The sequence below is a fragment of the Hyperolius riggenbachi genome, chromosome 1 (assembly GCF_040937935.1).
Source record: "Hyperolius riggenbachi isolate aHypRig1 chromosome 1, aHypRig1.pri, whole genome shotgun sequence".
Classification (NCBI taxonomy): domain Eukaryota; kingdom Metazoa; phylum Chordata; class Amphibia; order Anura; family Hyperoliidae; genus Hyperolius; species Hyperolius riggenbachi.
This window is the reverse complement of record NC_090646.1, coordinates 428,706,569-428,731,715: the sequence shown is the minus strand read 5'-3', so window position 1 is coordinate 428,731,715 and position 25,147 is coordinate 428,706,569. Positions and strand designations below refer to the sequence as shown.

Sequence of the window (25,147 nt, the reverse complement as noted above, 5' to 3'; positions counted from 1 at the left end):
GGCCGGTGACTCTTCCACGTACCACACTCTTAGGCCTCTTGCACACTGCAAGTGATTCTGATTCAGATTCCGCTTTTTAATCAGTTTTTACATCCGATTCAGATTCCGATTTGCAGTTTGCTCCCTGCACACTGCAAATCGGAATCTAAATCGGATGTAAAAACTGATTAAAAAGCGGAATCTGAATCGGAATCACTTGCAGTGTGCAAGAGGCCTTAAACCTCCTTCAGTCTGTCGGTCTCCTTCGTCTTCCACCATAGAGTCTGTGTCCCACTAGCTCCACTCTGCCTACCAGAATGGAGCGCAGCTCCCGGGTCCGCTGCTCAGCCGGATGTGACTTCACTTCCTCCGGGCATCCCCTGGAACCGGAGATCATTTCCACAGGAAGCAGGAGTTGGCAGAGTATATGACGACGGATGCTTGATTTCACACCATCACTGCATATTACAATCTTGAAAGTATGTAACATAAAATGCATCTCTTAACTGCCACGCTTAGGAATTTTAACAATTTCTGCCGCCCGGACGTGATCCTCATGTCCAGGCGGCTGCTCTGCTGGGGTGCCGAGCTTGGGCGTGCCTCCGTGCTGTCCCCCGGTAGCCCTGGGATCAGTGAAAGGGAACATGGTTCCCGATCACCGATCCGTGTCCCCCACAGAAAAACCGAAGCGCTCTTACTAGAGGCTTCAGTCTTCCTGCAAAAAAGTTTCCCCGTCCTCCTTGTGCTTCCAGTGATCGAGAAGCACAAGGAGAAAAAAATAAACTCAAGGTGGCCAAATGGTAAAACTACATCTGCATATTTTTTTACATTACAATTTACACATATAACATTAAAAAATGAACTGTTTATTTCCCACACCAAAATATTACCCAAATAAAAAATTTTAATGGAGAATTTTTTTTTTTTTTTTTTTTTTTTACAATTAACATAAATAGTTACCTAAGGGTCTGAACTTTTTAAATATGCATTTGAAGGGGGTATACTACGAAATTTTTTATTTATTTATTTTTTTTAAATTATAAGCTTGTAAATAGTGATGGACGCAAAATGGAAAACATGCATCTTGATTTCCAAATAAAATATTGGTGCCATACATTGTGATAAGGGCAAAATTTTATATGGTGTCATAACCGAGACAAACGGTCAAATAAAATACATAGGTTTTAATTATGGTAGCGTGGATTAATTTAAAGCTATAATGGACGAAAACTGAGAAATAATGAATTTTTCCATTTTTATTTTTTTTTCCTTATTAATCCTGTTAAAATACATTTATAAAAAAGAATTCTTAGCAAAATGTACCACCCAAAGAAAGCCTAATTGGTGGCGGAAAAAAACAAGATATAGATCAATAAATTGTGTTAAGTAGTTATAAAGTTATTAGCGAATGAATGGGAGGTGAAAATTGCTCTGCACAAGGTGAAAAATCCCCGCGGGCTGAAATGGTTAAAGGACAACTGAGAGGGATATGGAGGCTACCATAGGAGGCTACCATATTTATGGTATTCCCTTTAAGGCCCCGTTCACACTTGCGGTTTTGTCAAAACCGCACCGGATGTCCGGACCGCACCGTATCCGGACCGGACCTGATCCGTACGGTTCCTATCCGGATCCGGTCCGGATCCGGTCCGTTTGCATCCGGTTTCCGTGCGGTGTGAACACGGTTGCGGTCCGGATCCGGTTTCTTAAGGAGATAACAACCTGTAAATACCTGGGGTCTGGGAGGTCAGCAGAAGGGTCTGGGGTCATTGTTGGAGACAGGTGGACGTGTGGAGACCATCCGTGGATACAGAGACTGCTGTTGGGACCATGGATCCAGGCATTTTTCGTATACCTGGGAATTCTCTGTTGTTCGCCTCCTCGTTATCAGACTTATATCAGACATGTTGCTGCCTAGAGCTCCAGCATGAAATCGCTGCTGCCCCACTCTGTGAACTCCATGTGGTCCCCATCCAAAATGCATAGGAAGTGGGGTAGAACGTCCGGTTTTTGTAGCCAGTGTGTTGTGCGCTCTCCGGTTCTCATTACTTTGTATTGGCCGGATGGTGCAGTCCGGCTCCGCCCCGGATACGGCTGCCGGAGGAGCCGGACCAAAAAATAGCGCATGTTGGAACGGACGCCGGAGTCCGGATCCGGTCCGGATCCGGTCCGGCTCCGGTCCGGCAGAACGGACGCATGTGAACGGACGCATAGGCTTTCATTGCTATTGCCGTGCGTCCGTTCCGTCCGTTCTGCAAGCGGTCCGGCTCCGGCACGGCGATTCCGGACGGCCACCGCTAATGTGAACCGGGCCTAAAAAAAAAAAAAAATACCAATACCAGTTACCTGGCTATCCAGCTGATCTTCTGCCTCTAATACTTTTTATCATAGACTTGGGCCTCGTTCACATCATACGCTCTTCCGTGCGTATTTGGAAGCACGTATGATGTGGTAACATGCAAGAATGGCAGAAGGGTATGGACAGCCCTTCTGCTGTTCATATCAAATGCTCTGTGCAGCAGTATGATGGTCTTGCATACTGCTGCATGCATTCTGCCCGCAAACGCAGAGCTGATCCATTCACTGTCAATGGATGGGATGCAGCGCAGATGACGTGCGATCGGACGCATTGTGTTCTGATCGCACGGCCATCTATGCTGCATAGATGCGAACGAGGCCTAAAACTAGTCCTTGGTAAGAGTACTTGTAGAAGGTACAGACAGGAACAACTCACATCTATCAGGCCCTAGGCAATGTAACTGTGGGTACATGTAAGAGTGATGTGCAGGTACTCTGCAGGGGAATAAGGAGATTCTTCCTCTTCTTCATGTACAATCTGAACCAGGATTATGGGTGATAGACAACACCTCTGTGTTCAATGTGCACAACGTTCTCAGTGGATCCCCTGCAGCTCTGTGGCTGAGTGCATATGTATAGTACTACTGTGTAACAAAGTAAACTTGAGACATGAAAGTTTTTTTTTTTTTTTTTTTTTTTTTTTTTTTTTTATACATATATGTATACATTCCTCCAGCCCCTTCAGGCTAATCAGTCCCTCGCTGTCCTCCGCTACCTGGATCTTCTGCTATGGGTCCAGGCACTTGAGCCAGTTGGGTGCAGTGCGCATGCACACACTCCGCCGCCAGGAACGTACTACACCTGCGCAGCACTATTGCGCAGATGCAGAACGCTCCTGGCTGTGGAAGCGGCATGCGGCCGGACTGCGCTGACTGGCTGAATTACCGGGACTCCTAGCAAAAGATCCAAGTGGTGGAAGAGGACAGTGAGGGACTGATTAGCCTAAAGGGGGCTGGAGGAAGCCTCAGGTTATGTATAACCCTTCTTTTCATCCGTCTCAGGTACCCTTCGTAGTCCCCAAACCAAATTTTAACTTATCAAATTATTTGATTTCATGAGCAAAAGGAGTGCATACATTTGCGTCAACTCAATATTTGCATCTCATTGACCCAGCTACATATCAGGCTTTATTCTTACAGCATAAATGTTGTTTAGTATATATGAGACTCCTGTGTACACATCATATATACAGTCACAATCAGATATGTATATCTGACTTTAAAAATACTGCTTTATTGAAGTAACTATTTTTGATTGGTTTATTTCATTTTTGTGGGCTAAGCACAGTTATTACTGCATTTATTATTTATGACCATTGTCTGAGAAATAGAACAGGTTATCATATTTTCTATTTTAATTAGTTTAAATTCATTAGGAGTCAGGGAGTTTTTTCCAGACTCCGACTCCAGGTACCCAAAAATTGCTCTGACTTCTCGGATGCCGAGTCATATTTATTCTTTCTGGATTCACATTGGGGAGACTTTTCCACCCTTCCTGTCTCATGACCATTGTTCTGAAAGCGAGACATGAGGGACATTTTAATAGAAATACTTATTTTCTCAATCACAATCATTTATATTTGCCAAGAACAAATGGGTGAATTTACCCGGAATTGGTTTTGACTCATACAGGTTCTGGAAGGGGGGGGGGGGGTAATGTCTGAAAGCCAAGAGCCTTGGCTGCCATACTACGGCACCACCAGTTGTACTTGGCAATCATCTGTCAACCCTAATGCTGGGAATACACGGTTCGTTTTTGCCTTCGTTTAAACCTTCGTTTCGATTGTGCCTTTTGTCCTTTTCGATCCCGAAATAATCAGTCATACGGTTAATATCACCACCCACGGTTTAGTTTTTTTTTCCGATTCTGATGGTTTCGTTTTTCCAATGATCGAAGGCTGCAAAGAAACGAAACGAAAATCCCTTTTTACAGGGACGGACTAGCAAAAACGAATGTATAATCGATCTGAACAGCCATCAAGCCTACCAATGGCTCGATTAGATGGATAAAGAGAGATAATATCAAACATGTTCGATCACTAGTCGTTCGTTTTTGGGGTCTATTAATCGAAACTATAATGAGATTATGACTATTTTCACATACGTTTTCAACACTCGATTCGTTTACCGAACGAATCGAAGGTTTAAACGAAGGCAAAAACGAACCGTGTATTCCCAGCATAAGGAGACGTGAAGGAGGGGGGGGGGGGCAAAAGGGGGAGGAGAAGGTTCAGCAGTGATGGTCCAGTTCTTTGTGAATAAAACCTGCGTTGATGGCTGACGCTGCTGATGATCCCTATATCTGGCAGTGCTGGCCAAGGTGTTCCAGTTCAAAAAAGTGCAGAAGTGTGTATCTGTGGTAGGTCCCGACTCCTGGGCAGCATTCAGCAGGGCTGGTCAAAATAATCTGGCTGTCACAGAAGCTGCAGTGGCCTTACTGCTGGTTTAGTGGCTGGCATCATGGAGGGGCTGAACCAGAGGTGTCCCTGCTGCGTTGGAGCAGCAGCAGACTGTAGATGGATGGAGTCGGCATCCAGCAATGCCAAAGGTTTTCTGATCAGCGCGGAGTCTTCCTCCCTCAGTGGAGCGGCGACCTCTTGGGTAGCAGCGGTGGACTCCACACAGCCTGTACCAGCACAGACAACGGATCCAGGCAGTGGCAAGATGGAACAAAAAACTACACGTCCCAAACTCCCCACAACCTGCACCAGCGTCCCAGGCTACATCAGACTTTCAGGGGTGGGAAACAAGTTAGAGAAAATAGAAGAAAAACAAGAAAAAGCCAGAATATTGTGGCCATGGCTGCCAATTAAGACGCCATCTTCCTGAACGGCCATTTCTCATTTCAATGCTGAGAAATTTGTTTTTTTACTGGCTTGGAAATGCCCACTCTCCTGGTAGGTGCAAGATTTTGGGAATGGACCTTTAATCATATGACTGACTTTTCCATATGAACTTTCACTGAAACGGCTGCATTAACTACTTAAGCCTATCTGGACTAATAGTCTCGTCCAGATGGGCGCCACTTAAGTCTATCTGGACACGTTTCCGCATCCTGTGTTTAAGCGGTGGGGCCATTGCCCTGCGCACCCCAGTGGTTTTCTGTTTTGGCGGTTGGGGAAGGGAAGCAGTGCTTCCCTGAACCAATCGCAGTGCCTGTAATGAATGAACAAGACCCCGATCAGGGGCCATGTCCATTCATAAGTCAGAACGTAAATGAACGTGAAAAAAAAACCTCTTCCTGGCTAACCAGGAGTTAAATTACACACCACAGAGATTCTTCCCCCCCCCCCCCCCCCACACCACCACCACCACCACCACAGTTAACAAATAAATAGTTTGGAAATATGTATGTCATGAGGGTATGTTACTGTTATTTTAGTGCAGTGGTCCTCAAACTAAGGCCCGCGGGCCAAATGCGGCCCCCTGACGCTTTTTCACTGGCCCCCACACACAAAATATATTGCTTATAGATGTTGCCCACTGCATCTTTAAATATTGGTGGCCCACATAAAGGATAGCAGTGCTGTCACCACCCTTCCACATGGAAGCCAGAAAGCCGTGTTGGGGGGCAGACTATCTGCACATGCTGTGTTGGTGGCATAATATCGTCTCTGGATAAATGGGAGACATGAGGGCTGCCCATGTTAATAGGCACTGTCTACAATACCTAGGTTCAATGTAAAGTTTTTCTACATTTTGTGTGTGTGTGTGTGTGTGTGTATATGCCTATAAAATGCATAGAAATTAAAGTAATTACGAAAAACAAGTATCACTCACGCATGCTTAATTTGTGGCGAAAAAAGACAAGATATAGATAATTTACGTGTGAGTAGTGATGAAGTTATTTGCGAATGAATGGGATGAGCGCTGACGGGAAAATGGCTTCCGTCTTTAAAGAGAACCCGAGGGGGGGTTCTGAGAATAAAATCCCCATACAGAGGCTGCGTCTGTCTATAGAGCCCAGCATCTGTTGCTATATAGATCGCCCCTAACCCCCCCCCCCCCCCCCCCCCATAACTCACAGCTGCGCTGCTGACACGCAGCTTGTCAGAGCGTGCTGTGTTTACCTCTCCTCTGTCCGTCTCGCCGCTCCCCGCCTCCTGCATCGCTCCGATCCCCGCCCACTTCCCTTCCCTCCAATCAGCGGTGAGGAAAGGGATGTGGGTGGGACCGGAGTGATGTAGGAGGCAGGGGAGTAGCCGAGACTGACAGAAGAGGAGCGATCTATATAGCAACAGAGGCTGGGCTCTATAGACAGACTAAGCCTCTGTATGGGGATTTCATTCCCAGAACCCCGCCTCGGGTTCTCTTTAATGTGAAAACTGTAGGCTGAAGCAGTTAAAGAGAACCCAAATCGAAGCTTTGGTCCAGAAACATACAAGGGGCTGGTGCACACCAGAGCAGTTTTGGAGCGTTTTTTTTTAAACGCTTGCAGGGGGAAAACCGCTTGGCTAATGAAAGTGAATAAGCTGGTGCACACCAGAGTGGTTCGTTTTTTGTTTTGTTTTTCCCCCAAATGCAAACTCCTGTCCTGCAATTTTTTTTTATATTTTTTTTTATTTTTTTTACACATTTCTGAGGCATTTCTGCCTCAATGTTAAGTATAGAAAAGTGGAAAACCGCTCTGAAAAATGCTAGATCAGAGCGGTTTTCCAGGTGTTTTTGTTACAGAAGCTGTTCAGTAACAGCTTTACTGTAACAAAATATGACATCTGCTACACAAAAACGCTAGGCAACACTCTCTCTAAACATTCTGAAAATCGGCTTCAAAAACCTCTAGCATTTTGCTGCTCTGCTAGAGATTTTTGGTGTGCACTGGCCCAAGGAGTGTGAAGCTTCTAGAACCTAATGAGGCTTCACTCGTTGTCCTCCGTTCCCCTGTTGCCGCTCTTGGCCCCTCCAGCTGATCAGGGCTGCGCTCCTCTTCTGGCACAAGCACAGCAGTGCCTGCACAGTAGTACAGAGCCGCTGGTACCCAAGTGGGTTCCAGCTTACTGTGCAGGAACAGTCGAGCTCGTGCTGGAAGAGGAGTGCAGCCCCGATCAGATCACCAACAAACCCTTGTCTGTAACCTTTGTAAGTTTGTGATGCAGTTTATGCAAATGTAGACACTCCATTTTTGTTATGAAATCTATTAATTTGATGTTAAATTTTGGGGTTGGTGACTGCAAATTAAGTTAAAGAAAACCTGTACTGAAAAATAAGTTCCTCTGAGGGGTACTCGCCTCAATAGGGAGAAGTCTCTGGACACTATCGAGGCTCCCCCCATCCTCCTGTGTCCCACGGCGGTCTCGCTGCAGCCCCCAGAATGCACAGGCGACAAATCCGACAGCCTGTGCAATATTTACCTTTTCGGGCTCCAGCGGGGGGGGGGGGGGGGGGGTGTGTATGAGGTATTACCAGTCATGGAAGAGGTCCACATCTATGTGTTGTAGAGAGAACCAGATATCCATTGCGTCAAACTGGAATTGCACCCCAAGTCTTATCAAAAATATATATTTTAGCTTGCAATCTAGCTGTCAAGTGCTGTAGACAATAAACCTATTTCAGCCTGTTCTGTAGTTCCTGTGTTGTAGGAGGATTAGTGTCCCTCCAGTGTTTGGAAATCAAACACCGTGCAGCTGATAAGTGATTAATTAGTCTTAGGCCTTGGGCAAACCAAAACCCGCTAGAAGATCCGCAAAAATGCTAGCAAATTTTGAAACGCTTTTTCTTATTTTTCTGTAGCGTTTCAGCTAGCATTTCACGGTTTTGGGAAGCGTTTTTGGTGTAGTAGATTTCATATATAGTTACAGTAAGGGCTGGTTCAGACGGACGTCTGCGTGGCGTCGCATTTGGGGGCGTTGCGGCGGCTGCGCGGTCAGGCTTTCAGTAGCTGTCACGTTTCGATGCGGTAGTGTTTTTTTTTTGTTCCCCTAGGGGGACATTAGCCGTCGCGGTTGGCCGCCCCCTGGAAGCTACATGTCGCTTCCAGGGGCAGCTCGAATGCTCGCGAAAATCGGGACCCGAACGCCGCGATTGTGCAAACGCGCGCAAAAGCTCGGTGTAAACGCTCCCATTCACTTTAATGGGAGCGTTTACCGTGACGTTCCGCAAGCGTCCGTCTGAACCAGCCCTAAAGCTGTTACTGAACAGCTTCTGTAACAAAAACGCCTGCAAAACCGCTCTGAACTGCTGTTTTTTCAGAGCGGTTTGCGTTTTTTCTATACTTTACATTGGAGGCAGAAACGCCTCCGCAATCCAAAAAAATGCCTCACCCGGGAGTATGCGTTTCAGCAAAACTCCTCCCGCTCTGGTGTGACCCACCCCATTGAAATACGTTACCCTAGCGTATCCGCAGCCGCAAGCGGCTGCAAAAACGCCTGAAAACCCGCTCGGTGTGCCCCAGCCCTTAAAGCGAACCTGTACTGAGTAAAAATATTTAAAATAAACACATGAGGTAACTTCAAATGAACATTACATAGTTACCTTGCCATCAGTTCCTCTCAGAAGCTCACCATTTTCTTCTTACAGTGATCCCTTCCAGTTCTGACAACATTTTGTCAGAACTGAAATATATCAGTTGCTGCCAGTTATATATCAGTTGCTGTCAGTTACAGCTGAGAGGAGAACTGATGTGTCCATGTTTCCCTATGGCTCAAGTGGGCGATGTTACAGTTTAACAGTGTGCTGACCAGAAAGCTGTTATAGGGTAATAGCCATTTTCAAAATGGAGGACAGAGAATTCTATTGATCACAGTGGAAAAACAGGACGCAGGAGAGGAAAAATAGATTGAGTAGACTGCACGGGAGGCAAGTATGACTTGTGTATGCTTATTTTGACTTTTAATTTTCAGTATAGGTTTTCTTTAAAGAGTGGTGTGTTTTTTTTTTTTTTTTCCTCCTTTGGCATTGGTTTGGCTAGAATAGATCCAATGGATTTCTATATCAGTATGATGTTTAATAAAAAAAAGAGGACCTACCCAAAAAACTTGAATTTTGGGGCAGCTCCACTTTAGATGGTGCAGTGTGCAGACATTGCCTCAGTTCCTCCAGCAATCAGAGGGGATAGATGGGTCCCATTTATGAAGTCGCTCCAGGGTCTTGTACCAAAGCATCATGATTTTGTAGATGTTTTCTTTAGTTTGTATGCATATAGAGGTTTTTGCAGCATTTTGCCATATTTTAGACCAGGACTCCAGAGTGGTTGTGGTTTGAAGTTCCTGGTCCCAGTAAGACCTATATTTATGACGGTAATCAGAGTTGAAGCGACTTGGGTCATTGAACCAAGTGTAGAGTGAGGAAATGAGACCTTTTTGTGTTGGACCACCATCCCACATAGATTTGAAATCTGATTTTTGTGGAAACTCTAAAGTGGATGATATAGAGCTAATGAAATGTCTGATTTGTAGACATTGCAGGTAGTGAGTGTCCTGAAGACCAACACGATCCTTAAGGGCCCGTTTCCACTATCGCGATTTCGCATGTGTTTGCCGCATGCAAATTCGCATAGTCCATACAAGTGGATGGGACTGTTTTGACTTGTCAGGATTCTTTTGTGTTTTTCTGTGCAGAAAAAATCTGTACGGCAGAGCCATCAGAATTCGCATACCGCTATGTGAATCGCATACAATGTATTAGTGAATTCGCATTCGGTATTGGTATGCAAATTTTCATGCGAATTCGCATACGATTTCACATGGAATCAGTGGAAAAGCACACCGGCACTGGTTAAATTCGCATACATCGTCATCCATGCGAAATCGTATGAAAAGTTGCATATAAACGCATGCAAAACTCGCATCCGCATGCAAATTTTTACTGCGGCGATTCCCACCGCACAAGTGGAAACTGACCCTTAGAGTGGCAAATGAAAATCTATTCACTTTTATCATGAAAAATCAGGCACACAGTGGCTAATCAGAATGTTAGCAATAAGGCTTCTTGCACACCAAGACGTTGTGTTAGGTGCCACGTTAAGGTCGCATAACGTGCACCTAACACAACGTATGGTGCTGCAAAAGCCGACGGTAGAGTGAGCCGCGTTCGGCGGCTCGATTCCTATAATGTCTCCCAGAGTGGCGCTGATTGGCCAGCGGGACCACGTGATGCGGAGCGAGACACTCCGCATCACGTGGTCCCGCCGGCCAATCAGCTACCGCCAGTACAGTGAATATTAAGTAGCCATGTGCGCGGCTACTGTAGCTGGCTCTCCCCGCCTCCTCTCCGCCCCCCACTGCGCATGTGCAAACAGTCTAACGCGGCTATAGCCGCTCCAACGCCGTAGCATGCTGCACTTTGCACCGAACGTGCAGCGTTACATGTAACGCAACGTGGGCTGTGTGAACAGCCCACTTGTGTTACATTGCTGTGCGTTGGGGGAGCGTTACAGGCGCACTAACGTGCGTCTGTAACGTCTTGGTGTGTAAGCAGCCTAAATGTATTTTTTTTCTGGTCCAGTGTGGAGTAACAAATATAACCGCTGCTCTCGCAGTATGTGCTCTGCCATTAATGGCTCGCAATGTACAATTTTTCATATCTAGAAGTAGATCAATTTGTAGGCAAGTGGGGAGAGGTATCAGTTGTGATCAGATGTCACTAGCCGACATGATATGTGAAATATGAGTGTCAGTCTATTTAGACTCTGAACCTGAAGTGAGAATATTATGGAAGCTGGCATCTTTATTTTAAAAAGTTCTGAGTTATTGTATTTTTTTTTTCCCCTGCTCACTAATACTTTCTAAATTACTGGCTCAGAATGAGCCTTCAGAATAAGCAGCCTGTCTCAAGTCTGACTCCACTGGCCTCATGCTTGTTCTAGATATGGCTTGTACACTGGGGAAACTCAAAGGTGAACATGCCAGCCAAGTGGCTGCAAAGTTTACAGAAGATAAGACGACAGTCTCTCTATTTCTTACTTCAGGTTCTGTTTAATCACTGGTTATGTTTCCACTGGGAAACTAGTTGGATGTGACACCCGTGCTGATGAGAAATTGTCTCCGAATCCAATCGCTGTGCCAGTGCACGGCTATGGGGGGGGGGGGGGGGAGTGAATTTAGAGCGGCCTATCGATTTCAATAGGCTGTAATTCAGTGTGCGTGGAAATTGACAGGAATCCCACAAATGGAAACCCTGCCTAAGGCCTGGAACCCACTAGCAGTATGTTACTAAGCCATTTCTAAGCGCTTGTGATTTGAAAAGCTCTTGCTAATGTAATGCTATGTGTGTGATCACACTGGAGGGATGTGATTTTATACACATCACCCATAGCATTGCATAAGCAAGAGCTTTTCAAATCACAAGCTCTTAGGAAAAGGCTGCTAGTGGGTTAGAGGCCTAATCATTTTTCAAGAAGAAGAGAAAAGGTATGCCTTCTACGCATTCCCAGAACCAAAATTTGTCTATAGTAATGGCTTGGGATGCTAACATTACATTTTTCTTCGTAGTGCAGCAGATTACTCATGCAATAACTGTATAGACCAGGAGATAAAGGTTCACATTTGTGTGGCTGTTGATCAGCCGATGCACTAAGCAGGTACCCCAACAGTAGAAATGATACAAATGCAGAATATTTAAAGTGTTGATGTAAATACATGAAGTGAAAATAAACTTATGAGAGAAAAATTGTACGCATATTCCTACTTTCCAGGCCTTTTTTTCCTAGGTGTTTTTTTTTGGGGGGGCTTTAATCACTAAAAATCTAGATTTAAAGGGACACTTAAGTCAAACAAAAAAAGTTTTACTCACCTGGGGCTTCCAATAGCCCCCTGCAGCTGTCCTGTGCCCTCGCCGTCTCCCTCCGATCCTCCTGGCCCCGCCGGCAGCCACTTCCTGTTTCGGTGACAGGAGCTGACAGGCTGGGGACGTGAGTGATTCTTCGCGTTCCTGGCCACAATAGCACCATCTATGCATATAGCAGCATAGAGGGTGCTAATGTGTCTGGGAACGTGAAGAATCACTCGCGTCCCCAGCCTGTCACCGAAACAGGAAGTGGCTGCGGGCAGGGCCAGGGGGATCGGAGGGAGACGGCGAGGGCCCCGGACAGCTGCAGGGGGCTATTGGAAGCCCCAGGTGAGTAAAACTCTTTTTTTTTTTTTTTGTTTTTTTTTTTGTTTGTTTGACTTAAGTGTCCCTTTAAGGGTTTGGCTGTCTTGAGTACATGACAGGCATAATTTTTTTTTCCCATACAGAAAAAAATTTGAAGTACAGTATTTCTATCTCTATCTATCTGTCCCTTGTCCTTAGTATGCCTGTCAGGCACAAAGGCATTTTATGATCTATAATAAGTTCCCCAAACTGCAGAAAAACTGGATTCTTATCTGTTACAGGGAGCACAGGCTAGTCCTAAGGATTAGGCTTGTGCATACACATCTTGCATGTCACTTTTGGGTCCCTTTCAGAACAAATGAGATGTGGAAGTATTCTATTCTATTAAGATTGTCTGCTGATGTGTAGCATATTCCTATAGAATGTTGTCACGCAACATTCCTTGGCGTTCTCTAGAAGAGGCGCTGGTATGAAACAGTTGCCCTAATATGTGTACATAAGTAAATAGCTTTGTGATGTGTGCTCTGTATATAGAATAGTGAGAATTTTCAATATCGGGTAAAACTTCATTCACACTGTATGCATATTTCAGCGATGGGCGTAGTGTGCTGGACATCAGAAGTGCATAGGCTGCACTGTCTGACGTCCCATATTCTCAATGCAATATTGTACAGCATTGCTGCATTCATTTTTGGTTAAAATGCAGTGCTGTCTGTCATGGAAAATGAATGGAATCAGACAAACACCGATATTGTGCATTGCTTAAATGCACGGCCCTCCTATGTTTCCTGGGATGGAACTGGTAAGCCCAACCTCCGCTCTGATTAGTGGGTCTGTGAAAGGAACAATGAGTGGTGACATCCAGGGGCGCATGGAAGGGGGGCCCTCAGGAAGCAGGAAGTGGTCTTCCTTTCCCCTGCGACTTCATAGGCTGCTTCCCCGTAGTTATGCCACTGTGTAACAGGTGCTCTTAGCCGAACGCAATTTCCAGGTGAGCTAAACTCTTTATGAAACATGTTGGCTGGTGTACAGGATCTTCTATACTTTTGGAAAGATCTGCTCTAAATCCATACAAAAATTTTACCATATGGGATTTAGGTCAATGATTCCTGTTTGTTGTGCACATTTCAGTGTTTTGAAGCCTGAACAGTGAAACGTGGCATGCAGGCTAAGAAATCCTGTATCCAATTGTTTAAAGGTATTTTGAATCATGTAGTTTTCAAAATGTACATGATAACTTTGTTTTTCTAATTGGTATTTGGCATCCACTGCTGGCATTGTGCTAACCCTCATTAAGTTTAGTATAATTTAGTTGTAAAACCTTTAAATTATTGCATTAAAGAGGAACTCCAGTGAAAATAATGTATTAAAAAAAGTGCTTCGTTTTTACAATAATTATGTAGAAATGCTTTAGTCAGTGTTTGCCAATTGTAAAATCTTTTAAATCCCTGATTTACATTCGGAAATTTATTACATGGTGACATGTTTACTGTTGGCAGGTGATGTAGCTGCTGCATGCTTTTATGGCAGTTGGAAACAGCTGTAAACGGCTATTTCCCACAAGGTTCACAGACAGGAAACTGCCAAGAGTAGGTACTTTTCTTGTTTCTTGTGGGAGGGGTTTCACTACAATATCAGCCATACAGAGCCACCTGATGCTCTGTTTGTGAAAAGGAATAGATTTCTCATGTAAAAGGGGATATGGGCTACTGATTGGGATAAAGTTCAATTCTTGGAGTTTCTCTTTAAGTGGGGGTAAACCCTGAGAAGTTGGTAGACCTTTTTATTAGTGGCACAGTAGATCCTTGTCTGCCCACTATAAACTGTTTGACCAGCTTGAATTTGTAATTTGGATAATACTTTGCTGTGATTTTGTACATTTTTACAATACAAGAAAATACAAGATATCTTGTGTTGCAGAGATAGTGAATCGTAGCATTTGCTGCAATGATAGACTGTTATGTGGTAATAATTATGTCTGTAATATTTTTCTGTGGCTTTGGAGAAATCCTTTACGGGCTGAAGTGAGAGCACTCTGCCACATCATGGTTTACAAAGGATTGATTGTTCAGTATACACTGAGCTTCCAGGCACATTCTGTGCAGTTTATGTCCGTCATAATACAGCCTATTTGTAAAGCAAAGTCTACCATTTTATTGGGTTGTGTTGCCATAGCAGCAATGTTTTCACTCATTTGTTTTATAGCAGTCATCTGTTGTCTAAGATATCTGACCTGTCAAAGGATACTGCATAAAATAAAAATGGGATTAGATGTTGAAATTTTTTTTTTTTTTTAAACGTCCAAGTAATATTTGAGTCAATTGACTAGGCGTTTTGGATCTTAAACATGTTCTCTCCTAATTGTATGGTTTTGCTGGCTTTATTTCAAGAATCCTACTCATTCTAGCGTGTTTTTTTTTTTTTTTTTCCCCACTAGAGTTCTATAGCTAAGGATGGACCTTTGTACTTGGGTGGGTTGTTTCTCTTTTCTTTCTATTATTGGAGGCATCAGAATGCACCATGAACTTTCTAGCATCCTGTATGGTGCGTGCCCCTGCAAGTGCATACATGTAAAAAGGGCACTGGGATATTTATGCGCAGGGTGAAGGCAAAAAACTGCTCACCCTGCTGTCTCACATTATCCAGAAGCGTTAATTACTATTCCACCTCCAAGGTGCTGTACAGTGGAGGTAAGATGCATTTCGGCCTCCAGCTATTAGATATTCAGAGGGCATCAGGAGTCCAGCGATCGAGCAGACAGAGTACAAGGGGCTGGGAAAAAGAACCCAGGTAAGTATAAAATCTTTGTGTATTCTTTCTTATATACACTTTAGACAAAAAAAAAAAAGTCAGTTTCCTAAGGAGAGGAAGGCTCTGGGTCCTATAGAGCCTTCCCATTCTCCTGCCTGTCTACTCCATTCAAATCTCCCGCTGTGGGAGACTTTGCCAATTGTCGTAAGCACTTGGGCTCCCAAAGACCGGCGGCTCTGTACTGCGCACGCGTGAGTGCGCCAGAGAGGGCGCGTGCACAGTTCGGGGCAGCCTGTCTTTAGAAGCCTAAGTGCTTCTGAAGTCTCCCCAACCCGGAGTTCATGACTGCTAATGGGGGATTGTGGAGACCGGCAGCAAAACTGGAAGGCTCCATAAGACCCAGAGCCTTCCCTCCCCTTAGGTGAGTATCTGTTTGGTTTTTTTTGTTTTTTTGTTTTTTTTTTTTTATTGGCTTGTCACTGGGCACACAAAGTATTAACACTTTAGGCACAGGCCATGGTTTCTTCAGCAAAATATCTCAAAAGTGCTAACATTTCCTTACATGTGTATTCCTCATGCAGAGTCTAATTGCAGCACTTTAGGTTTGCACCCATCTGCCGCCAATAAAAACAAATTAACGTGTATGTACATCCCCGTCCACCCCCACCCCTTTTTTTTTTATTAATTTAATTATTAATTATTAAATATAATATAATTCAGGTAAGACAAGTAACAATGAAATGAAGCTAATCAGGAACAACTTACTATGAGGCTTTGTTCACATCTAAAATTGAAACTGCTGACGCCAGTGTTTTGCAAATTTTTTTGTTTTGTGCATTTAGGGCCTCCCTGCGTTTACCTGCACGCTGCGTTTTTAGGCAGGCGTTTTGTAAGCGTTTTCTCAGGGGGCGGGGCGATTTGCTAGTTTTTGGCCAGATTTAAAGAGCCCCTTATTTAATTATAAATAGTATCATTAATATTTTAATGTGTACTGGGCGGCATATATAAGTGGAGTGGTACCTGCAATGCTTTGTGGGTTGTAGGGAAGAGTATAGCCATGTAGGAAGAGTTGGTGTTCTTGTCTGCTGTTGATTTCTTGAGGGCAAGGTCCAGGCCTCGTCTGTCCTGGGTGCATCCCATGAATGTGAGTCCACATTTGGAAGGGACAATTCCAGTATATTGACTAAAGGTGGCCATACACTGGTCGATTTGCCATCCGATTGACCAACAGATCCCTCTCTGAGCGAATCTGATCAGAGAGGGATCGTATGGCTGCCTTTAATGCAAACAGATTATGAAACAATTTCAGCATGAAATCACAGGTGTGCCCTGTCAGGTAAGTGTGTTTTTTTTTTTTTTTTGTTGTTGTTTTTTTTTGCCTTATAAATGGGGTTGGGACCATCAGTTGCATTGTGAAGTCAGGTGGATTCACATCTGATAGTCCTACTGAATAGACTGTTAGCTGCTTTTTTCTTGCCATAATACATATTCTAAGGAAAGAAAAACGAGTGGCCATGATTACTTTAAGAAATTAAGGTCAGCCAGTCTGAAAAATTGGGAAAACTTTGAAAGTGTCCCCAAGTGCAGTCTCAAACCATCAAACTCTACAAAGAAACTGGCTCACATGCGGACCGCCCCAGGAAAGGAAGACCAAGAGTCGCCTCTGCTGCAGAGAATAAGTTCATCCGAGTCACTAGCCTCAGAAATCGCAGGTTAAGAGCAGCTCAGATTAGAGACCAGGTCTTTGTGCAATGCAGAAAAGGTGAATGGATGCCTGGTTCTCACTGTGAAGCATGGAGGAGGAGGTGTGATGGTGTGGGGGTGCTTTGTTGGTGACACTGTTTGGGATTTATTCAAAATTGAAGGCATACTGAACCAGCATGGCTACCACAGCATCTTGCAGCGGAATGCTATTCCATCCGGTTTGCGTTTAGTTGGACCATTTATTTTTCAACAGGACAATGTTCCAGGCTGCGTAAGGGCTATTTGACCAGGAAGGAGAGTGATGGGGGGGGGGGTTGGGGCTGTGGCTGTGGCTGTGCCAGATGACCTGGCCTGCACAGTCACCAGTCCTGAACCCAGTCGAGATGGTTTGGGGTGAGCTGGACCGCAGAGTGAAGGCAAAAGGGCCAACAGGTTCTAAGCATCTCTGGGAACTCCTTCAAGACTGTTGGAAGACCATTTCAGGTGACTACCTCTTGAAGCTCATCAAGAAAATGCCAATAGTGTGCACAGCAGTAATTGTAGCAAAAGTTGGCTACTTTGAAGAACCTAGAATATGACACATTTTCAAAATGTAGAAATGAGACTGGTCCACTTCACTGTCTCCAAAATGTATTTAGGACTTGTCCCAGAACAGGGCATTCAAAAAGCTAACATGTTTCGGGCCAAGTCTGGTCCTTAATCATAGCACTTTTTGGTTATGTACTATACTTCCACATGTGTTAATTCATAGTTTGGATGCCTTCAGTGTGAATACTGTGTGCTAAAATATCTCCATTATCAATAATCTGCTTAAAAAAACGAAACTGTAAACCTTACTGACCAGTTTGTGTATGTAAGGAGGCCACATTACATCTCATAAACAATAATTGAGACATGCTGTTTGTCTCACGGTCTGGTACATTTTCCTGTGGTCTATGTCCACTGCCTTGACCACTTAGGTCTGTGAAGACTGGTGTGTCAGGAGAAGGGTCTTGGGGGCTTGATGGCCTTTGAGACATAGTTGGTGCTCTGGGTGGATAGTAGGGGTGTGCAGCCCCCTGAGAATAAGTTGGAAAAGAATAGTTGTGCTGCTAATAAATAGTCTACTTATATCTTACTGACACGCGCTGTGTCTAAATGTTTTATTGATAACTTCAATTATTTCTTTTAAAATGTATAAAAAGCACATATATTTACACAAATATCTATGTACATTCACATATATTCATCCCTAGAGAGGCCTCTCTATAAAAAATTAATTAATTGGATCCACATACAGTAAAATCCTAAATCTTTAAAAATAATGATTCATCAAAAAATCAATACTTCTTCATCAGCAATTATATAGTCGTAACTCCTGATACATGTGGTGGGTTGTCCCATATATATCATAAACTTTTTGAACCCTCCTGAAGAAGGCCGACGATTATCGGCAGAAACGCGTAGAGGTGCTAAAATCAAGTGTTTAGAGAGCTTGTAGTAATCTGTATAGGTCCTGGAAGTGGCGTGCTGAAAGCGCACAACAGCCGCCAGCAGAATTCCAGTAACCTAGAGTGGCGACGTCACCCAAGAAGAGTGCATGCGGAAGACTGTTAGACGTGCAGTGCAGCGAGCGGACCTTTGCTACTTACAAACGGAGGTGACGTATGCTGCACGAAGGACGCCAGTCGGGAGAGCGGCACACAGATTGCAACTCTCAGGAGATAGCCGCACGGGGCTGTTTGGAAGTTGAAGCAGGAACGGAGCTGCTATTCCACTAAGATCCTAAGTGGACCTGATCAGGAGGCGGTGTATCTATTCAGAGGAAACAGTGAGTGTATGACCATAGTTCATTTGGTGCAGAGTGTAAATGTCTGGCACGGACTGACCGAATCTAACACAGATATATATGGGACAACCCACCACATGTATCAGGAGTTACAACTATATAATTGCTGATGAAGTATTGATTTTTTGATGAATCATTATTTTTAAAGATTTTTTTTAGGACTTTACTGTATGTGGATCCAATTAATTAATTTTTTATAGAGGCCTCTCTAGGGATGAATATATATGTACATAGATATTGGTGTAAATATATGATTTTTTTTATACATTTTAAAAAGAAATAATTGAAAGTTATCAAAACATTTAGACAGCGCGTCAGTAAGATATAAGTGGACAAATTATACAATTTGGGGGTTAAGGGATCCCTCTACGTGTCACGCAGCTTGCTTGAGGAAAGTGTTCCAGCGCCGGAGAGTGTGTTTTGTACAATTTATAATTTTACCTGTTCATAAATAGGTTGCCCCTAATAAGGCGGATGCAGTGGGTGTTGGTATGGAGCAGGAGGTTGACCCATATGAGTCTGGCCATAATAGGCTGTGTCTTCAGGTTGTTTGTCTGGGTTGACAAATTTTGTTTATAACATGAATGATGGTACATTTGGCACACTAATTTCTCAGGTGGGATTTGTTTGATAGAGGGAGCTAAACTGATCAGAAAATGGATCCTTCCTTCCTTCCTTCCTTCCTTCCTTCCTTCCTTCCTTCCTTCCTTCCTTCCTTCCTTCCTCATGGATGTTCTGATCATTTTCTGATCTTGACATTCCTCTACCTGCTCTTATCTTAAAAGACTTGTCTGTACCGATATGACTCATTGCATGCTTATGGGGGACTGAAATGAGTGGATGGACTCTGTGGGGAGCGCAGAGGGATGTTCTTCAGCAGGTAGATTGTCTTATGTACTGTTAATAAAGTATTAAAAATAAAGGATGATAATAATCATAATAAACCTCACCTTATTCTGAATAAGTGTCATGGCTTTATCAGTCATCAGTGTCAATACTTACGGCCCAGTATCAGTATGTGACTTGAGGAAGTCCAGAAATGCTGCAAATCTGTATGGTCTCTGGTGTTTGGCCCCTGAACCACTTTTTTTTTTTTTTTTTTTTTTTTTTTTTTTGCTCAACTTTTTGCCTCCAACTCCCTTTTTTGAAGTTCTAATGAACAGATTTCCATTTTGGTTCTCAACTGTTAGGGCTGGAACCCACAGGAGCGCTTTTGGCAGCATTTTGGCAGCGCTGCGATACGCTAGCAGTTTGCCAAAACGCTGGGCTAATGTTAATGGATGGGGCAACTTCCACAGGAGCGTTTGCGTTTCTCAGAAACGCAAACGCAGGACATGCAGCATTTTGGGAGCGTTAGCGCTTCAATGTAAAGTATTGAAACGCTAGCAGAAACGCTCAGCAAAACCTAAACTGAGCGGTTTTGCTAGCGTTTTGCGGTTCAGCACACTGTAACAAAATTAAAAATTATTCACAGGACCAATCAGGATAAAAACGCGAAACGCAAAACGCTACACAACCGCTGAGGAAAAAAATACACTGTTGCAAAACGCGACCGAAAACTCGCATGAATCAGCTTGCAAACCGCTCAGGCAAAACGCTAGCGGTTGCGTTTAGCGTTTGCGGTTTGCAGTGGGTTCCAGGCCTTAAACTGCAAAAGACAAAAACATAAATGTGTTTTGTTTACACTTGCACATTTATTGCAAAAGGACATATGTATGCAACACTACATTTCTAATATACTGTAGGTTGTTTTGGATACCTGCAGAAACATCTGGCTGGAACTGAAACTGACCCAACTTCACATCCATGGACCAGGCCCTTGGCCTAACACCCAGTCACATGCCTATCCCGGTACCTTTATTGGTACTGAGGCCTTTGCCCTTTCAGAGAATGTCATGAGGCCTTTTAACCAAAGAGCCATGACCGCAACAACAAAAAAAAGTAGGACAGTGGTGGAATGCACCTTTTGGCATTTTAGGTAACAAGTGAGCCTTTTACCACACTGCCATGCAGTCTCTGCATAAAGCGATTTGTGAGTGTTTTGTGCTTTTCCTATACCCTCCATTGTAGCAAAATGAAACCCGCCGATATGAACTATCCCATAAGGATTCATTGCACAAGCGATTTTTTTTAGGACAAGTCATTTATGCAAAGTTTTTTGTGAATAGAGCCCACTGTGTAAGAAAGCTCTCATACTACATGGAAGTAGTAAAATGGGGCAGTCAAAAATAGATGTGGGTACGGTACTTGGCTAAAGGCTACGTTCCCAATGGAGCATTGTGGTGCTTTGTAGCAGTTGCACTGCAGTGCGAAGTTCAATTCGGCCGATGTGGTGCTGTATCCTAATGCATGCAGTGCGTTTACTGCATAATACCTGTGTTAGCAGTACAGTGAAGCATCTATTACATTAACTGTATGTTCCACTATATGCAACACATGGATAACGTTCGATGCCGATTTCCCAATCCATTGCGTTGTTGCTATTGCAGGGAATGTAACGCCCACTGTGAGCCTAGCCTCAGTCTTGCTATAAATGAATTGTAGGTGACTAGGATGCTTTGAGCAAAAATATTTCAACCATTTATTACAAAAAGATTTTGGCGACTTTCAGTTTTTATTTTTTATTGTTTTCTAATTACAGCATCTGGAAGACTGTAGACTACTATGAATTCATTCCCCCCCCCCCCCCCCCCCTTTTTTTTTATTTATTTTTTTTTCTTCCCTCTTTTGTGCCATATTGACAGTGAAATGTATTCACTGTAGTGTTTGTGGTTTTCTATTAAACTAATATATGAAAAAAGCAAGTCTTTCGCTTCCATGGTTAGAATCCTGGAAAGAAAATGTGATTATGTTGATAGATAATGTCAACACAATGGAGGCGTTTCCTCTGCCTCAGTAATTTCTCAAGATCCTGACTTTTTTGCAACCTAGTTTTATGTAGAATTGCTTTCCTCAACCTCTCGTAACAAACTGCTTTCCTTTTTTCTTGGCAGATTAATTGCGCTCCTTTTTCATAGGATGGGATTGGGGACTGGCCGTCGAGGAATGAAGTCCCCACCGCTGCTCATTGCTGTGCTCCTAGCTTGTGTGTTTGTTCTGGGAATAAACTACTGGATTACAAGCTCAAGATGTGTGGAGCTGCAGGTAGGAAATTGCATGTTTTCCAAAGATTTATAAGCATAACCAGGAGCTGCATCTAGGGTAATTTGGGAGTTCCGTCCTACAACTACAGAAGGTGGCAACAGAGGATGCTTTTTGGGTGAAATAAGGCAATGTCCATCAGATTTAAGAAAAAACCCTAGCTGAAGACTTGGCGTTGCTTGAGTATGTACCGTATTTGGTTATTTTTGGCTTCAGCCACTGTCTGTAACCTTGACACAAAGTCAGTCAATGACCATGTTGTGGGCTTCGGGGTCTTAGGCATCAATGTGAGAATGGAAGCGGTTTAAATTTTCCCATTGAAATTTTAGGCTCCACCCACTTTCCTGACTATTCCAGTGACCAACTGTGCCAAGTTTGAGAACCCTGCCATTAACCGTGTAAGAATGGCTGCCGGTTTTTAAATTGTAAAAATTTGGTGGTTGTTGGCTCTGCCTGCTTTTTTGTAACCTTGAGACACAGTCACTAAGTGATCAAATTTGTGAGCTTTGGGGTCCTTAGCATCAATAATGTAAAAAGGAAAAATTTTATTAAACAAATCTATAGGGCTGTTTGTGGCTCCACCCCTTCTCTTAATTTGAACCTCAGTCACCGACTGTAGCAGGTTTGAGGCACACTTCACTGTTTTCGTGTGCGTTTTCTGCACAGAAAAACTGAACTCATGTTTAATCAATGGGCTAGTTCACACTTAATGATGTTCGCGCGCAGAAAAAAAACTGACATTCTGCACATTTTGTCAGTGTTCTCTATCAACTACATCAGCTGCTGTGAAAAAACCACACGCGTTTTCCTGCATAGAAACACACTTGGTGTGCAGAAAAAGTATGCAGGAAAACGCGCGCAGAAAACAAAGACAAGTTTGTTCCCTGCCTGAAGCCTCTGCAGTGAACAGTCTAAGAATGGCTACAGTTTACATTTTCTTATGTAAAATGAATGGCTGAAATTCAGTTGGCAGTTTTATGCTCCACCTGCTTTCCCTGAATTTTTAAACTCTGTGACCAACTGTGCCAAGCTTGGCTGTATTACTGTGCGAATGGCAGCCTTTGTAAATGTTCCCAATAAGCTGTTTGTGGTTTCACCTAGGTTTGCAGGGGGTGGCATGAGGCAGTAAAGGATCTGTATACCATGTTTTGTGGAAATAGGTCAAAACCCACACACACACACACACACTCTGCAATAAACAGGAGGAAAATAAATGAATTCATTATTTTGTGTAACCTGTGAAATATAATTGGCATAGTGTTCTCTTGCATCTTCATCTATTATGGTAGACCGGTTTATAGATTAACCACCTTAGCGGTATGGACGCGCTCAGCTCGTCCATTACCGCCAGAAGGTGCCGCTCAGGCCCTGCTGGGCCGATTTTAATGAAATAAAGTGCAGCACACGCAGCCGGCACTTTGACAGCCGCGTGTGCTGCCTGATCGCCGCCGCTCTGCGGCGATCCGCCGCGAGCAGCGGCGAAAGAGGGTCCCCCCAGCCGCCTGAGCCCTGCTCATTGCGGCCTTCCGTGTTACTTTTGGCCCAGTGTTCTCCCCAGGCTCTTTTAGCCGGGTGCTCCACCCGGCTAGATTTGGTGACCACCCGGCTGTCATCAGCTCACCTCCTTACCTCCTCCTATGCTGTAAGCACAGTTGCCCTGCATTTTCAACTCGCCCCACCCGGCTACTTTTTCATGCCACCCGGCTGGGAAAAAATTCTGGGGAGAACACTGGCCGCCGGAGGCGATCAGAAGAACGCCTCCGGAGCGCCCTCTAGTGGGCTTTCATGCAGCCAACTTTCAGTTGGCTGCATGAAATAGTTGTTTTTTTATTTAAAAAAAACCCTCCCGCAGCCGCCCTGGCGATCTTTATAGAACGCCAGGATGGTTAAGGTTTTTCATGGTCACGCAGGAATGGACACACTGGTGTATACTTGGGCAATGGCTACAGCAACTAATGTTGCAAATATTATTTAGTGAATTTTACCAGTACATAACTGCTATGGGTTTAGATGGTGGGAGTGTCTTCTTCTTCTTGTGCATTGATGTGCATGCCAAGCCCCTTGTCCTCCTTGCTGTCAGGTTACTTACTTATCACTCAACTTGGAAACGTTTTATGTTATGTATATATCATTTTGCCCTCACATCTGTTCTTCAGTGAATCCCCAGCCTTTGCTAAATCCCTAACATTCACACACACACAAAAGTTTAGACGCAGCATGAGTGCTTCTGTACTCGTTTTGTCATCGGGAAGTTATACAGAGATATCTGGTGTCTTACTCTAATCTTGGTGCCAATTCACCCTGGCCATAGTCCAGAATGATGTGCACACTCTGCTGCCAACCCAGGGTTCACCTTCACTTTGTGTGGAGTTCCTCCTGATGCTGGTGCCGTTAAGAAGGAAAAAGAAAGAGGCCCATTGCTGTTGTAATTTCAGAAGGTGTCTGTGCAGGATCACAAGTTATCAGGACACATTGCTCTATCCTGCTAGGTCACTGAAGAGAAAGCAAACATCAGATGGGCAAAGAGGAGGTGGAGGGCACCTTTTGCTGACACAACCAGGAATGATCATTTCAAGGAACATCTCTAAATGGTCCTCTCTTGCCCCTTAATGGTATCATGGAAAGTTTTTTTTTTTTTTTTTTTTTTTTTTTCTCCTACAGACTCCCACTCTCCGTGCATTAAATGCATTAATATTCTCGCCTACGTATAAACTCAAGGTTTAAACCGTACATATTTATTCAATGCACTCAATGTTCACAAGGTTGCCTAAATATTCCTTGCCTTTTACACTGCTCATTTTATTGTCTTGTTGTTTGTCCATAATCTATCCTTATATATTTTTTTTTTCCTGTCTATTTCTCCTGTTTCAACTATGCCAATGCAATCCTACAATATTTGTATGACTACCAATAGTTAATATAGGTTATCTCTCTGTTCCTTCAATTATCCTTTATAGACCATTTACTGTTTATATACCTGGTGGCACAACACAAGCAGGCATACCCCCAAGATGGTACTAATCGTACTGGAGATCCTCACTAATGGAACCCCATTATTACTACTCAAATCCAAATAGAACTCTTTTAAATTACTCTGGAATACCTCAATTAATACTATACGTGACACTTCTGCAGGTAGTTGGTCAAGGCCCCTGCGGATTTGTCTTCAAACCAACCTGACCAACGTTTGTAATCTTCTAATCCTTAAATTTAAGAACTTCCGCCACCTTCAGCCCCGCTGGGGGCCTAGACTCCCTTCTCATTTAGACCTACCTCAGCACATTACATGCTGCCGGAAGTTACTTTACACTAGCACCAACAAATATCACCCCCCATGGGCGTAACAATAGAAGCTGCA

The 25,147-nt window shown here is 43.8% G+C and overlaps 1 protein-coding gene across 2 annotated transcripts in view; it reads left to right on the top strand.

The window, feature by feature from the left end:
* The window catches only part of GOLM1 (golgi membrane protein 1), a 106,374-nt gene that overhangs the window by 12,255 nt on the left and 68,972 nt on the right, over nt 1-25,147 (top strand). For both annotated transcript variants that reach the window (XM_068237171.1, XM_068237163.1), the window contains exon 2: nt 21,642-21,792. In XM_068237171.1, coding sequence (XP_068093272.1) covers nt 21,667-21,792 — 126 coding nt within the window. In that variant the 5' untranslated portion in view covers nt 21,642-21,666. The remainder of the gene's footprint in view (nt 1-21,641; nt 21,793-25,147) is intronic.